Below are 17,862 nucleotides of genomic sequence, written 5' to 3'. Positions count from 1 at the left end.
AATTCGAGAAGATGTGGAGTGATTATGCCTAACAATGTTATTTGAATTAGATTTAATTGGAAGCAACGTCAAGCGTATGTGTCGAACCTGATTGGCTTCTGAATCGACAAATGCCACGATTTACCTACGATGATGGCACTTTCAAGCAATTAACAATGTAAAAACAACAAGATACGTAGAACAGTGTAAAAATATTAAAATGCGCTATTTTCAGGATTAAAAAAATTATGAAAAAGTAAATTTTACTAGCATTAGTGGAATTTTCATCTATATAAGCCTGAAATGATTTCTAAATTTTTTTCAAAAGCATTGGAAAAGCGAACAAGTTTTGCACATATTTTGTATGGTATGTAAGCTATGCTTTTCACAGCTATGCAAAAGCCTTTTAAGAAAGTGTAAAAATGAAATTAATCATTTCAATTGAAAATATTTTTAAAATTATTTTCATGTAGCAGGGTTTTTGTAGTTCACGATAACGCGAAAAAGTAATTGGGTATACTATAGCCTACGTCACAGGTTGTGTTATTCCTACTAAATTTAACCTATGAACGGTATTTTCTGCGAGCCTAACTTCAAGCCACAAATAAACAAACGAAGTGTTTGATCGTTTAAATAGCTGCTCGCCAGATTTTATTGCATTATAAAGAAAAGTAATTGATATTCGATTTTTGATTAATAATTGATTTATGTGGATAGTGGCATAGAATTTAGCATTGCGTCATGGTAAATGTTATTCCTACTAAGTGGAAGTAGTTGTGTTTTTTTTTATATTATACCCAATTAACATATTGCAGACGATAATGCTTTCCATAATCTTTAAATAACCAAAAGATTAATTTTCTTTTCTTAACAGTTAATAAAAATGTTAAAACTATTATCTTTATAATTATAAAAATATAATTTTTACTTTTATTAGATAATTTTTTCTTAGAAAATTTAAATACACAGAAATATTTTTTCGATAAACATACATCCCAGAGTTTTGGATAGGAGAAAAAAATTTTATAAATAGAGTGCTTTTCAAAAGTTATTCAAAAAACGTAAGGAACACTGTTCTTGATATTCATTTTTAGGTGGATCAAACAATGTGAAAAACAACACCAGCCTCTTTTGGTGGAAGTATTTTGCAAAGAAATTTCGTGTTACCGTTTATGATCGTACGAAAAGGTTAGTAACGCATTTCACGCAGACGATAATGTAAGATGCAAAGGAAAATGCAATTTTTTTCAAGATTCTATACTACTTTCGAAGAACAAAAATTCAGCTCAGGTGCGAGTTGGAATGAAGATAAAAAGAGGGTAAATACTTTTTTGGTGAAAAAATAGAAGGAAATAGAATGTTCAGTTCTTACCTGTTGAACAGTAAATGTAGTTCTATTTCGTCTCTGTTTTCGTCGCACGAAGTTGTCGTCGTGCAGGTCCGACTGGTACCCGTAACCGCTGTCTGAAACAAGATCAGGGAAGGAGAACATGAGTTTAGGATGCGTGACAGGAATATGTAAAATGTACAATATGGCATAACAAAACATATGTTAAAGACGATGGAACAAAGTTTATCATTTTTCTTACCAATAATGTAAAATTCCCTTTTTATCATTTGAATATTTGACAACAACTTGGGTTTACGTGAGCAGATAATATGAAAAAGGTAAATATTTATGTGTGTAAGTTTATATTTAGGAATAAGAAAAAACCTCCGCAATTTTATTGTAGAAAAGTAAGAACTATATATTCTTCGGTATACATATTTTGAGGAATTCTCTTCATGTAAAGGGAAATAATTCCTTGTTATACAAATTTTAAGATATCATTAAAATTTGGTTTTTTGCAATATGTTGAAGTTTTAAATCATTTAACAATATACCTTTTTGGAATACTTTCCCTACGTGAAAAGAAAAACGGAAGAATTTTTTGTGATAAACCTAATAAGTTATGGCCAAAATTAATCTTTTCTGCCAAATATTCATATTTTAAAATCTCAGGTAAAGTAATTTCTTTGTTAAAATAAGTTTATATTTCATAGAAATAAACGTTATACTATACATTATTTCTAAAAATAAACATTATATAATACTATTTGTTTTAAATATTAATACTTATACAACTTAACTTTACACATCAATTTAAATAATGCAAAATACTTAAAAATATTTCTAATATTGCTTAAATTCAAATACTATTGGTAGCATTACTTAAATTTTAATACCAATATTTAAATCAATTAAATTTTAAAGTTAATACTAAAATTATTAAAATTTTAATACTTGTAAAATATTATTTATAATTTCTTTTTAATAGTATTTTTAAAAATTCTGTTTAAATAAAGATAGTATTATACATATTAAGCTTTAAATAAAATGCGGCCTATATGAAATGAATTATTTTTTAAATAGTCCGTTCATTGATTGCAAAGTTTTTTATTTTATTTCACTTATTGATTGAAATTTTGAATTTCTAATTTTTATGGGATCGATATTAATTTAAATAAATATCAACAAAAATTAAAGTTGAACTTTTAAAAAATTAAGTTACCTGAATATAGTTTTAATAACTATTTTATTTTTTAATTCACTTTTCAAAAAACACTTATGAGAGTTAGTTATCGAAAAGTCATAAAAAATAATAAATTAATGATCAGTAATAGAAAATATCTTATTTTAATTATTTTTAATTACACACATTAATTAATTATTAGTATTTAATTATTTTTATTAATAAATTATTAGTATTTAATTATTTTTATTAATAAATTAATTATTTTAATAATAAATTAAATATTTCTTTCTAAGAGCATTATTTTGATAACATGTATTTAATGGAATACATAAATTACATGAGCTTTATTAAGCATTATTAACTAATAATTAATTATTATTTAAAAGTTCATTTAAATAAAATAAAAAGTTTTAATCTACTTTTATTTTACGAATATAGTTTATATACATGTTGTAATATAATATGTTATATAATATGTTGCATTAGATTTTTGAATTTCATTGGTTAATTGCAGACGTGTTAAATATTTTTAATCTTAAATGTTCAGTTGCAAGAATAATTATTAATTTAAAAATTGTTAAGTTTAGAAAATTGTTTTGTTTTAGCGAGGTTATCACTAAAGGGTGTTCCGTAAAAACTGCTCTTAATATGTATTATTGGAATACTTTTGAAAAATGAAAGACTATAAGAGTTCGCATAAGTGTATATAAAAAGTAATATTTAAGAGTTGAACGAGCAAAAACTAATAGGGGTTCTCAAAGTTGTTTTTCGGCTTCATTCTGTTTAATCCCTCTATCAAACCTGTCTTCTAACTTATACCATACTTTACTAACTATACTAGACTTTACTATATATACTAACTATAGTATAACCTTACCCTCCTGCACTATAATTTTTTTTTAGATTTCGATAGTGCATTTGTTTTTTCTAATTTAGATATTAATTTGCGAATTCCAATATACATCCTTTTTCTAAAATTTCTAACAAGGATTCCAAAAATTCTCATTTGGGATGGTTTTTGTGCAACATTCTGTATAAAAGCTCTGTTAAAATTTTAGAACACACTAATTCAAAATAAAATAAAAGACTCTAAATGTACAAAAATCAAATTGTTAATAAAGTTATATAATTTAATTAATTAAATAATCTGCAATTAGATATAAATATAAAAAAATAAAATGAAAATTTTGAGAAAATATGACCTATTTCTTTCGTTAAGATAATAACTATACTATAACTATAATTAGTATGAGAACTAATTCAAGTAAAACTTTAAACTGAACTCAGTGGCGCGACAACTCATAGAGGGCCAAGGCCGACTGTGCCCATCTCAGTTTTCTTGTCTTTGGGCTCTGGGGTGCAGGAGCAGATGTTCCGATCAGGTGGTCAGCCGAACGTGGAACCCGCAGTGTTTAGTTCCCAAGAGGCCAGAGGATCGAAACAGGGACCTGTGTGCACGATAGCGCGAAGCGCTACAGCTCAGTCACCGGGCGTCAAGTAAAACTTTAACTATTCTGAATTTGTCCTACTAAAATTTTTTTATAATTTCATCTTACTTATAGTAATATAAGCTTTTCCTCTGTTTTTCCATAAATTGATAATACTTCAAAATGATTCAAAATTGAATTAAATGAATTCAGAACTAAATTCAAAAGTATAGGAGACATTGTCCAAAACCTTCAGAATACATTAATTGAGCTTAAAAAATAAAACTCATTGAAAACATATATGATTGAATCACACATTTCTTACGAAATCATACATAAAATTATTAAATATGATATAAATGAGCATTTGAATAAAAGAAGCAAGTAAAATCTACTTATAAAATATGAAATAATTATTACGATTCATTTATTTATAATAATACATAGTTATTAATAATGGGACTAAAAAATATTATAAAACATAATTGAAAATATGATTAATAAATTATTATTTGACATTGCAAATGAGAATTAATTTAAGTTCAATTATAATAATTATAATTTTATTTCATGGGTTTTGTTTCATAATCGAACATTATGATTGGATATATTCCCTACTTTTTCCCGCAAACCAGTTGCATTGTATAAAAATTGTTTGATTAAACTTATAACATTAAGTTTACGAAGAAAAAAATTTCATAGAAAAATTACATTTGGCATTCTCAAAATTTTTTCAAGAAATCTCAATAGTCTCATAGAATCAAAACTAGAAAAGTCTTACATTTTGATGTGAAATCATGAAAAAAAAATTATCTAATTCCTATCTATTTCAAAAATATTTTAACAATATACGGAAATTCCATCAAGACTTCAGAACAAACTAAATCAGCTTAGGAGAAAAGAAAAAATTCTAAACAAACAAAGTTGATTGAAAAATACATTTTAACATTTTCCAACCTTTCATGAACTTATTAAATCTATTTTATGGAAGAACATGAATGAATAAACAAACAAGTAAAAAGCTACCTTTTGAAATACAAAATCAAAAGTAAAACAGTTTTTCATGTTTTTTAAATCATCAAAAGCGAGTTGAGTTGCTTATAAACAAGGAGACCTCCTATTTTATGAAAATCTATTATCGTAATTGCAATATGCACACAAAACTTTCAAAAGAAACTCCTTTCAATATATTTGGCGAAAAGCTTTGATAAGGTTTTATAAAAACACGCCATAATAACTATTTGCCTATTTGAAACAATTAATTTCTTAATGAAATGAATTATCATGATAATGAGTTTAATAATTTTTATAAATTGGCTTCATTCGATGATATTTATTTCATTATTTTATATTAAATGATTTCCAAATTTATTGAAAGAAACACTGTTATTAGTACTGTATCCAATTTCTATGCAAATGAATTCATTCAAGGAAATGTAAAATAGTTTATGTATCTTTTTCTGAATATAAAATACTTATTTAGTGTCGCTTTTTTTTAAAAAATCATTTTTGCTAATAAAAGTTGAAAACAAATTTAGTTTTGCTTTACTTTTCAAAATTTTAAGAAAGAATAAGTTTTTGTCAAAGAAAAAATTTATTTGCTGATTTATATCAAAACATCATTAATGCAAACACTTCTTCACCCTTAAATCTACATTAAAAGTTAATAAATAAATAAATAAATAATAAATAAATAAATAAATAAATAATAAATAAATAAATAATAAATAAATAAATAATGAATAAATAAATAATGAATAAATAAATAATAAATAAATAAATATTAAATAAATAAATAATAAATAAATAATAAATAAATTATAAATAAATAAATTAAAATTAAATTTTTAAAAAAAACACCGCCATGTATTATTTTGTAAAATTAGCTGTTATTAAAGATGCCTTCTTATTTTTCTACTAGAATACTTAGATTTTCATAACTAAGAGCTTAATAATGATATTCTAATGATAATTAGTTTTAACATGATAATAATGAGCTTAATAATCCTTATAGATTCGCTTCTTAGATGATATTTATTTTTTATATTTTATATTAAATGATTTTCAAATTAATAAATAATAAATAAATAAATAATAAATAAATATTAAAATTTAAATTTTTAAAAAGCACCGCTATGTATTATTTTGTAAAATTAGCTGTTTTTAAAGATGTCTTCAAAAAGTGTCTTCTTATTTTGCTTATAGAATACTTAGATTTTCCTAACTAAGAGCTTAATGATATTCCAATGATAATTAGTTCTAACATGATAATAATGAGCTTAATAATCCTTATAGATTCCCTTCTTAGATGATATTTATTTCTATATTATATATTAATTGATTTTCAAAATTATTAAAAGAAACACTTATATGTATTGTATCCCATTTCTAAGTAAATGAATTTATTCAAAGAAATGTAAAATAATTTATGTATCTTTTTTTCCGAATATAAAATACTTATTTGGTATCGCTGCTTTTTAAAAAAAATTTCTAAAAAACTTCTACTTTTTACTTTTTGTAATTTAAGAAAGAGTAAGTTTTTGTCAACGAAAAATATCTTTTGCTTTATATATACCAAACAATCGTTGATATACGTAATTTTGAGAAAAGGAAATTTGTAAAAAGAGAAAATCTTTGACAAAAAGAACATTTATTTTCTAATTTACACTAAGCAATCCCTAGTGCAAACAATTTTCACCTTCAAAGCTACATTAAAACTTAATAAATAACTAAAGAATAAAAAAAATTAAAAACACCGCCATGTATTATTTTGTAAAATTGGTTGTTTTCAAAAAGTTTCCTCTTATTTTGCTAACAAAATACTTAGTGTTTGGTAATGAAGAGTTCAACAATAATATTCTAATAATAATTAGTATAAATATGATAATGAACTTAATAGTCTTTACAAATTGATCTTTATTTCCTTATTTTATAGTAAAAAATTTTCAAATTCAGTGAAAGAAACACTGCTGTAAGTGCTGTATTCAATTCTTATGGGCAAAATTACTTTCGTCATCGGCCACAGGTTGGCAGAAAAAGCCAGTGGAAATTAAAAAAATGTCTGTAAATCGCCAACCAATCTTCATTTTTTTAAATATACCCCAAAATTGAGGATTTTCAAAAAATGTGGCCACTATTAACAATTGGCTTTTAGTAAGGAGCAAATTTTAAATATGATCTAGATTTTCGCTAATAAAAATAGAATTTTTATTTTAGTTTTACTCTTATTTTGGGAAAAATAAGTTTGTATGATAACTGAAAGCAGAGAAAAGATTTTTCGTGCTCGGTTTACACTGCGGGAACAATGATGTAACTAATTTTTCAGCTTTAAATCTATGTGTGAAGAACATGTCAAAACTTCGTTGAAATAAAAAAAATACTCTCATACATCGTTTTGCAAAATGGGTCGTTAAAATTATCTTCAAAACGTTCCTTTCTACTTTGTGAACTTTGTTTTTCATAATAAAGAGTTTAACAATAATGTTTCATAATAATATTTATATTATAACACTATATTTGATATTTCAGCAATAATATTTTATAATTTTATCAATATAAGATAATATTAACAATAATTTTTTATTTGAATTTCTTTAAAAATTGGATTTTTCAGTAATATTTATATATAAACACTTTTTTAAAAAATTTATTGAAAGAAATATTGTTTTAAGTACTGTTTTTGATTTCTATGGAAATGAATTAATTGAAGAAAATGTGAACAAGTTTATTACTTTTTTTCTGAATAGAAAATGCGGGTTTTTTTGAAAAAAAAGACTTCAGCAAATAAGATTTGACAACAAATTTAGCTTTACTTTTCATAATTATAAGAAAAATTAAGTTTTAGAAAGAAAAAAAAAATTTTTTTCCTTGACTTGTTTTAAGCAGTTGCAGATCTAAATAATCCATACGTGCAAAAAATTTTGCAATTTATATTACATAAAAAAAAATCATGTACCATTTCACAAAATAAGTTTTTAAAAATGCCTTCGAACAGTTTTCTTCATACATTTGCTTTGTTTTTCATAATGGAGAGTAAAATAATGGTATTAATGATAATTAGTATTAACATGATAATGAGTTTTATAATGTTTGCAAATAAGTTCATTCGATGATATTTAGTTCATTATTTTATATTATATGTCTTTCAAATTTATTAAAATAAACACTATTTTAAGTAATACATCCAATTTTTATGGGGCAAAATTTATTTTCAAAACCGTCCTCAGGTATAAAAAAATAATATTTGTCAGTCACTAGCCAATCGTTACTTTTTTTTCAAATTGTCAATTTTATTATTGTTAATTATTAATAAATATTGAAATATTAAAAATATTTCATAATAATCTGAAAACTGCGTTATTTCACTCTTGTTTCTTGAAATGTTTCTTTATTTTAGAAATTGACCTTATAATGTTTATCATAATTTGAGAAATGCTTAGAAGGAAAAACCTAACATTGTATCGACAGTTTTTTAAATCCTTTAATATTTTCAATTATAGAAAATGTGACCACATTTTTTTAAAAAGTGGCCACTGTTAAAAAGGTTAAACTAGTAATTAGCTAGGCGCAAATTTTCTAATTAGTGTATCTAATTAGTTTCCTAGTGTCCTCTTTTGTAAGGATGATCAGGATTTTGAAAACAAATTTAGTTTCACTTTTTGCTATTTTGAGAAAGTTTTTATGATTATTGAAAACAGGAAGAAAGTTTTTTTTCTCTTTTGACTTATATCGGGCAATCATTAATATAAATTATTTTTTCTCCCTGAAATTACTAAGGGCAGTAAATGTCAAAGTTTCATTTAAATAAAAAATACCATCATATGTAATTTTTTTAAATGTCTTCGAAAAGTTTCTTCCTGTTTAGTGAATTTAAATACATTTAGTTTTTCGTAATATTGAATTTAATAATGATATTTTTAAGATAATTAATAACATGATTTTCACTTTGAGATTTTATGAATTGGTTCTTTCATGTGGTATTTATTTCATTAATTTATACGAACTTATTTTCAAAATTTCTGAAAGAGACACAGTTATAAGTACAGATTCCAATTTCTATGTAAATGAATTTATTATAAAGAAATGTAAAATAGTTAATAAATTTTTTCGTGAATATAAAATACATATTTAGGGCAGTTTTTTCATACAATGATGATTTAGATTTTTGTTGATAAAAGTTGAGAAAACTTTTTGTTTGGTTTTTCACAGCTATGGGAAAAAGAAACTTTTCATGAATAATGCCGACAAAATACATTTACATTGATAAAACTACATTTTCGTCTTGAAATCCTTGTTTAATAACACCAATATTTTACGTTTACGTGAAACATAACTTTTTGCATCTAAAATTTTCTTTTTTAAAAAATTTCTTTTGAATTTTGATTTTCTTACTTTACTAACTATCACATAAAAGAATTTATGATCTTGTTTTAGAAATAAAAATTTCTATCAATATATTTAAACACAATTCTTATAAGCAGAAATGCCTTAGCTTCATTGTACCTAGAATTTCCATCAGCTAACATACCATAAAAATGTGATTTTGCAAAGGTAAGACTCCAAAAATTTTCTGAAAAATAATGGCAAACAATATTTTGCGAATGCTCAGTTTTTAAAATCCAAAATTTTCTTAATGTATTTGAATTAGTCTCAGTTACCTTCAGTTATACTGAATAATAGCAACCGTTAATTTAGCACACAGAAAAATGATATTTACTTTAAAATTTTATACCTTAAGCAGTTTTCATTTTAGATATTTGTTATTGCTAACATGTGGATATCAGATATTTTGCAGATTATCAGGTCAGGTTTCCCTAATTTGATGGAACCCTAAATAATCAACCTTTTTGTGGCAAGAACCCAAATTTATAAATGAAGCTGAAGATAATTACGGACATTATTGTCGTAAAAAACTAAATTAAAATTATTTAATATTGAGGAATAAAGAGTTTTCAATATTTTTATCATTAAAATTAGGTTTTACGTCCGGCAGTTAAATTTTCTCTCCTTGTGCTATATATCTAGTCTAGTTATGAATCTGTTTCTGGTGTATATACATAACCTGAAAATGGTTTACTTAGAAATGATAACTTACGAGAATTTCTATCAACGTTGAAAATGATTACAATAGAAATATGTTTCTTTGTTTAAGAAGTTAGTTATTTTGATTTGAAAAGCACGATAGGAATATTTTATAAACACTTCTTTTTTTTTCATAATTTGCTCAATTTATTGTTATTATAAATTTTATTTTTTCCTTTAAAATATGCCATTACTATTTCTTTGGCACTTTAAATAATTTTATAAAAGCAAACCGTAAGATTAAATAAATTATGAATTATAGTTTGAATCTAAATATAGTCATTGTCTCAAAATTCATCACATGTTTAAAAAAATTGCTGACTCCAAGAACCCCTTTAACTCTTCCATGGAACCCTACAGTTCTTCGAAACACTATGGAAACTGCTGATCAAGATAATGTGTATATTAACTAGAATCAAAGAAAGTTTCATTTCTCAAATTGCCTATATATATGCAAACTAATATTATAATATGCAAACTAACTAGACAGCATGCTCGTTAACTACTAAGCATTCGTTAAAGAGAAAATAAGATCTTTGCTGGAATAACAGCAACGTATGTGATCCCTAAGATTTACAAATATGTTACTTATTTACTTTTAGCAATCCAAAACATGAAGCTGCTACAATCAATCAGCACATTAATTGATATAAATAATATTTACTTAATAGAACTATTCGAATAGTTTTAATAAGTAAATAAAATATTTATTTACTTATTAAAACTATAATACCAAGAATCTGAGCCGCGGTTCCTCAGGGGGTAGAGTGCCCGCCTCCCAATGCGGTAGGTGCGCAATGTTCGAATCTCAGTGATGGCTGCTCAATGCGAATTTCACACCCAGCTCGCACCGACCACAGTGCTGATGCAAAATATCCGCAGTGGTAGACGGATCATGGGTTAGAGTTTCCATGACGGCAGGGCTAAAATTAGGAGGTTTTCGTGGTTTTCATCTCCATGTAACGCAAATGTGTGTTAGCTCCACCAAAAAGTCCCTCACGAAGGCAATTTTGTTCCAATACTTGAACCAGAGGTTCCCTTGTCTTCTGGATTGGGTCCAAAATTACAAAGCTACGGGGTTGAACATTGGTAGTAACTCAGTATTCAAACTCAAAATTGAATTGGCTGTTCAACGACGGTAATAAAATAAAGTACCAGGAATCTAATGTTAAAGTTTTATTATAGTTTAGAAAGTTTATATAATGTCAGTTATTTATTTTATTGTAAGTTGATAGAAAGAGAAAAACAATTTAACTATACGAAAGTCAATAATGGGCACATCAAGTAGGTAAAATGCAGAAAACTCTTGATTCCCTACTTAAACGGAATAAATCAGTTAATCTGCAAATAAGCTTAGTAGTTTGCATTTTTACGGCTTTCACGCTTTAGCGGAAACTTATTCATGTGTTAATTTTAGGAATAATATCATATTTAAGATGTACAGTTTAAGATATCCATTAATGAAGTTTGTACTTAAAGAAATAGGTGTCTATTTGCCTCCAGTTTTGGTTTTAAGGTAAACTGAAATTTTTTTCAGTGGATGGAGCAACATTTTTTTCCTCTTTTATAGTTTTATGTATTTATTTATTCAATTTTTATTGACTTGTTTACTGACAACACATATTATCATGTGCATCAGATTCAATATATGGCTTTATTGCAAAAACATTTCTCTTATGAAGCAAGCATATATTTAAGAATTTATTTGCATTTATTCTTTTAAAAAAATTTTATTTCATCAATTTTTTGTAACTTTTGCAAACTGCAGTTCTGTACTTAAAAGTGTATTTAGTTTACCGCAACACAACGCCAAAATTGGTGGAAATATACACCAAAATTTTTTACAGCCTACATCGTCTCATATTACTCTATTTCAAATCACATTCCTTTCCTTTCTTAAGAAAAATCTGTTAACACTTTATTATCAGATATCTTCATTTGCATATTTTAATGGATTATTTAACAATAATATAGTTTTGTAAGAAATAACAATGATATTTTTTTTCATTGATTCCTAAAGTGTGCCTTAACGGGGTTATGTGAAGGTGATATGAATTAATGGAAGCTGTGCATGAAAAATAACTGTATCATAAATCAGCAATCAATAATCAAAATAAAATAAAGCAATAGCAATTAAGAAATTATAAATTAGAGATTTATCTTTAAATCTCAAATTGAAAAAAACATAAGACAAAAATTATTTTAAAGGGATGAAGTTTTGATCTAAATGCTGGCACATGTAATAAATTAGTGGAAAAAAAACAATAAGAAACGCAAAATAAAAATCAAGGTAAAATTCTAATACTTTAGTACATAGTTTTTAATATTTATGTGCTGCAAGTTGCAAGATGATGAGAATTGAAGATAAACCATTGGCGTGATTATTACAGAAATCATGCAATATATTTTTAGTTTTAAGTTCACTATCTGTAAAACTATGAAAAGCATTTTTAAGACATCTAATGCATAAAATTTGTCAAATCATAATTCAAAGATAAGTTTTTGCACTTTAAAGTGGTTCAGAATTAATGTATAGAACTTTTAATGACGCATGAGTCATACTTTTAATGACTATTTTTAATGACGTATGAATTTAATAATCGATTGATGGTCTTGATATGACCTTACAATCGATCGCTGTGAATTTTTAAATTTTCGGTCTGAAGTAAGAAAAGCGATAAGTATGAGCAAGGACTTAAATTTTTATTCTTTTGTCTAGATTCATTTGTTCTAAATTCTCTCTAGTGATTAAAACTGGTGGAAAAAAAAGTCTTTAGAAAGAATAGTTCTCTGTCTTTTAAACTGGTAAGTCCTTAGAATTTGATATTGCCTAAATCAAAATTTTCGAATCGATGAATAATAATTCAAACTGATCAAACCAGAAACTCAATATGAATATCGATAATTCTATTCGTTCAAATTAAAATGCTCAGCCTATAAATTATTAAAACATTCCTGTGATTTTGGTCAAATGATTTACATGCTTTTTTTTAGTGATTCTTGGATTCATGGAATCTTAAATCATTAAGTTCAATAATGTTCGAACATTTAAAATAAGTTTGTCAAGATTTGAAAAAAAGTGGATTTTATGATTTACATGTTTTACAATTACAAAACAAAATCTTAGTACGTAAACTTTATATTATAATTACAATTTATTGCCTCTAAACACTTTTAAAATTCTTTAAGAAAAGCTGAAGACTTAAACAAATTATAAGCATTCAAATAAATAAAGTATTAAATATCTTGTTTAAATAACTGAGAATCCTCGCTTACTATATTTATTTTAAATTTAATGATGTTCAATTTTTATTGATAATAATAAAATTTTTAATGAAATATTCAGTCAGCAAATATACCTTGTATTACTTTTAAATACTGTGTACGAAATAAGTATTTACAGATGATTGGTGTAAAGTAAATATTACCATAATTATCATACTGATTCCATATTAGTTTCAATCATTCAAATACGTAAGTGAAAGATCACATTAATATTGCATTTACAATTACTAATATCATCATTTTTTAGGATCAATAAATATTCCAAACTAAATAAATAATCTAATATAGCATATTATCAATAAAATTACAAATTTATAACATTTCTAAGTAATAAATATTTGCATTAAAGGAAATTCTTTCATCAAAAAAGTAGTGTAATAAATTACTAAAAGCTAATTAAAAGATCAGATTAATTATTTATATTTTTTTTCTTAAAAAGCAATAAATCATTTCAGGATATTAAAGTTTACGAAATTAGCTCTTAAAGGTTAAATTATAGCTGGAAAGTTAAGCAAATAGAAAATCAATTTCAGAATATTTACGAAGCATTTTTATGGCGATTCCTAATGTTAAAAGTGAAAACGACAAGCTCTCGCCTTAGAGAGATGCTCAAATCATTTCAATAATTCGCACTTTGTAGCGCTTAATGGATTTTCAAACTTTTTAAATATTCTAATACCATATGCAAAAATAAAAATATTTAAACAATATATTCAAAAATGATATCCATCATATCTTAATATGTATATTTGCACAGCCTTTAAAGGAGATGGAATTTCGTTCTAAATTCAAAAGAAAGGCAAACGATAAATTTGATATCGTATTTCAGCAAGCGATTCTTTGTAAGCGAATTTCATTTTCTGGGGGAAATTTTTCTATGCCGCTTAAATATTTTGGAATCGGTCGGCATAAAAGATGGCAAATTCGACATAAAAATGATTCGCTAAGAAAACTCCGAGGTTTATATGTATGTAAACGATCCTATTCCCTTTCGAAATTATTGAACCAGAAAATTCTTAGAACAAAGAGAAAAGCCAGAGATCAACTAGAAACGAATCACGGTTGCCCTGGAGGGGGACTTGGAAGAAAGCGTTTTCTACAAACATTTTGACGATGTTTTGCTAAGAATGTTTGGGCTTTAAAACACGACCCTGGGGGCATTTTCCATAGAATAAAATAGAAGGAGAGAAGCAACCCTTTTAAAAACCTTTCGTTGCCAGATTTTTGTGAAAGAATATTAGTTACACGATTAGGTGAGCGCACTGGGGGCGAGATTTCACTTTTAAGTGCCTATTTGGTTTATGGCAAATGCTGACGTCATTATCTCTTCGCGAGGATTCGCTTTTGTGATGCTAACGAGTTTACTTTTGTTGCGGAGAATTCTGGAAGGCAGCATAACAAACGAACGGTTAAGCTCGATCCCTTCTTCATCCACAAACACAAATTTCAAATTTACATTCCTCCCCAGCTAGAGTCAATATTTAGCAACAAAGCCTGTGAGGATGTTATTACGACATCAAAGATATTCGCGCCTTTCGGAGGTGGGGGAGGAGTGAGAGCGAAGGTATTTTTATTATTTTTTTCCACTCGAACATTCATGTTTGTGGCAACACCTCGTTGGATGATGGTAATAACTTTTGTGTCGATCGGTCTTATTCAATTGGGTATTCTTCGTGCCATCAAACTTCCATCTTTTCTTCGTCTTGTGCAAATATATCGCGAATTACTATGGGAAGCCGCCACAGAAACATCGAAAAATTCTTTACAAATCAGCATCGGCGCTCTGTAGTTGAAAAGCGAATTTTCAAGGCCCGCGGGCCTGCAAAGACTTCAATTGCGGGAAGAGGGCTGCCAACAAAGGCAGCCTATCCTTTCCTCCCACATGACTGCCGCCCGCGGGCGCCAAAGATCGCCTCGGGCTTGTTTGCCCGGGTCTGATGAACCGCTGCGCCCCTTGATGTGGATCATATTTGCATTAACCAACCACCAGTGAAATTTTTCCCCACGCCCCTTTTTTCTTTTCAGCTTTTCTCTCTCTCTTCATCTGTCCTTTTTATATTGAAGCAGGGCGGCCACCCTGGGGCGCACTCCTAGAGTTGAAGAGCGTAATGAATTTATGACGCCCATCAATTGCGGTATGATTCGATTCTGAACAAGCAATTGCCGACCCTTTCGTCTGTGATAAAAGAAGTACGACGAACTGCCACAATCATTCAATATAGCTGCGACTTCATTACTGACGATGAAATTAGCAAGCATGTCGACGGTATTTAGCAATATTATCACTTACGCAACATTTCTTTTATTGATCAATTATATATGTCATCAAATACTAAATGAAATTACATGCGTTAAAATGTTTTTGAGATTTACTTTTTCATCTCTTAGTCGTCTGTCACATGAGTCGAAATATTAAATGCACAAAGCTATTTATAATTCATCTGTTTATAATTTTATATAAAATTGGTTTGAGCTAATCAATGACATTTTTTATGAAATTGATATTAGGAGAAAACTGAGTAATCGAAACCAAATGCAGAAAGAAGATCCTAAAATAGCACAACCCGGAAAAAAGTTTTGTCATTTTTAATCCAAGCATTAGCTTGCTTTTTTTTTTCTTCTTAAATCTTATAATAGCTGTTTTTAAAAAAAGTTGTCTTTAAAACAATTCTAAAATCCAAAAATTAAAAAAGAAAAGAAATTAATATTTATGAAAATAATTATAAGTTAGACTGTTAGTAATCTTTTAATTAAGGCAGTCCTCATAGTTTAGTTTGTATTAAATTTAGCTCCACAATTACTTGCCATGTAAAGTTAAAAAAATATCTGTGTATTACAATACCTTACTACCTTACTACATTGTAAAACATTCCTGATAAAATTACGGTAAAAAAATATCGTCACTCAGGGCACCGTTATACTTTTTATCGTAACATTTTCACAGTAATAATTACCGTAAAATCGCTGAATCACACTAATTAAATAAATATTACTTTAAAATTTACGGTATAATATTTTACTGTAAAAATAAATGTTACTATAAAATGGATTTTACGGATGAGGCACACAAAGTACTGGTACTATTCCGTAATTTTTTTTTTTTTGTAAATGTTTAGTGATACTAATAAAATAATTAAAAATGTATTAAACAAGATTGATATAAATAATCTTAACTTAGAAAAAATATGATTAGAAATTAAATTAACTAATTTTCTCCTGAAAATTAATGAATATGAGTTGGAACAAGTGGCTCAATTTAAATATTTAGACACAATAGTAAACAATAATGACGACATAAAAATTGAAATCAAAAATAGAATCAACATAACTAACAGATGTTATCATGGATTGAGAAAGCAGTTCAATTCGAAATACATAAGTTGTGAAACAAAAATACAGTTGTACAAGACACTAGTGAGAACAATAGTTTTATATGGCAGTGAATGTTGGGCAATTAACAAAGCAGACGAAGAGAAACTGGTGATTTTAAAGAGAAAAATATTAAGAAAAATTTTTGGTTCAGTAAGAGAAAACGGAAACTGGAGAATTCATTACAACCATAAATTACAATCAAAATACAAAGAATCTACCATACTAAAGATTAACAAGGTTTCGCAAATAAGGTGGCTAGCACATGTATTTCGATATAGCGATGAAAACCCTGTTAAAATATAACCTTCCAAGCACCAGAGGGAAAAAGAAAAAGAGGAAGACCCATAAAAAGATAGTTATGTGGAGTAAAGAAGTGGTTAAATGACTTGGGAGTTCATGGATGAAGATATATAGAATCGGATAAATCTAAATGGGGTAAACCTACTGAGATGGCCTTGGTCGGTAACCGGCTGCAGTGCCTAAGAAGAATTTTCTTTAAACATCTAGTACTACATAGCCAAAGTTCATATAGTTGTCTTTAAAATTAGTAAAAGAAGTCAAAATTGATAAATAATTATTTAAAACAATAATTAGAAAATTAATAAGAGGCTCAACTTCATGTGGTTCCCTTGCATAAGAAGTTTTCATTATAATCCAAGAGAAGTAAATGTTATTCGAAGTATACTTAAAACTTAACATATGAAAAGTTTGAATTTATATTTATTAAAGGAAATACGATATTGCCGTATACATTTTGGCAGCTTACAACTATAACTTATCCAAAAAGTCTTTTTTTTCCTAATTTAATCAAAATTAATAATTTAAACTCAGGAAATACTATAAAAAGAAGTACTTACAAAGAATAGAAATACATTTACAACAAAAATACTATAAAAATAAAAAAAAGCATTTTGTTGCCTAATTTATTCAAAATTAATTATTTAAACTCAGGTAAAAGAATAAAAAGAAATACTTACAGAGAATGGATATACATTTGAAACAAAACTACCACAAAAACATATTAAAAAACTGTTTTATAATTTACAATGCTTTTTTGAATTAAATTAAGACTTGTGAATGCAACTCTTTGAGTAAAAAAATATTCGTTATTAGAATTTCGTAAGTACTTAAAAATTTGACTTATTTTTAATAATTTTTAAAAAATATGAAAATAATTTTTATCCTTCAATATTTAATCATAA

At 26.5% G+C, this 17,862-nt stretch overlaps 1 protein-coding gene across 2 annotated transcripts in view; it reads right to left on the bottom strand.

The window, feature by feature from the left end:
* LOC107449984 (Dorsal root ganglia homeobox) overlaps positions 1-17,862 on the bottom strand; it is an 87,880-nt gene that overhangs the window by 32,253 nt on the left and 37,765 nt on the right. For both annotated transcript variants that reach the window (XM_016065680.3, XM_016065679.3), the window contains exon 3: positions 1,352-1,443. In XM_016065680.3, coding sequence (XP_015921166.1) covers positions 1,352-1,443 — 92 coding nt within the window. The remainder of the gene's footprint in view (positions 1-1,351; positions 1,444-17,862) is intronic.

This window comes from Parasteatoda tepidariorum, chromosome 6 (assembly GCF_043381705.1).
Source record: "Parasteatoda tepidariorum isolate YZ-2023 chromosome 6, CAS_Ptep_4.0, whole genome shotgun sequence".
NCBI classification, from domain to species: domain Eukaryota; kingdom Metazoa; phylum Arthropoda; class Arachnida; order Araneae; family Theridiidae; genus Parasteatoda; species Parasteatoda tepidariorum.
This window is presented reverse-complemented; position numbering and strand designations above follow the sequence as displayed.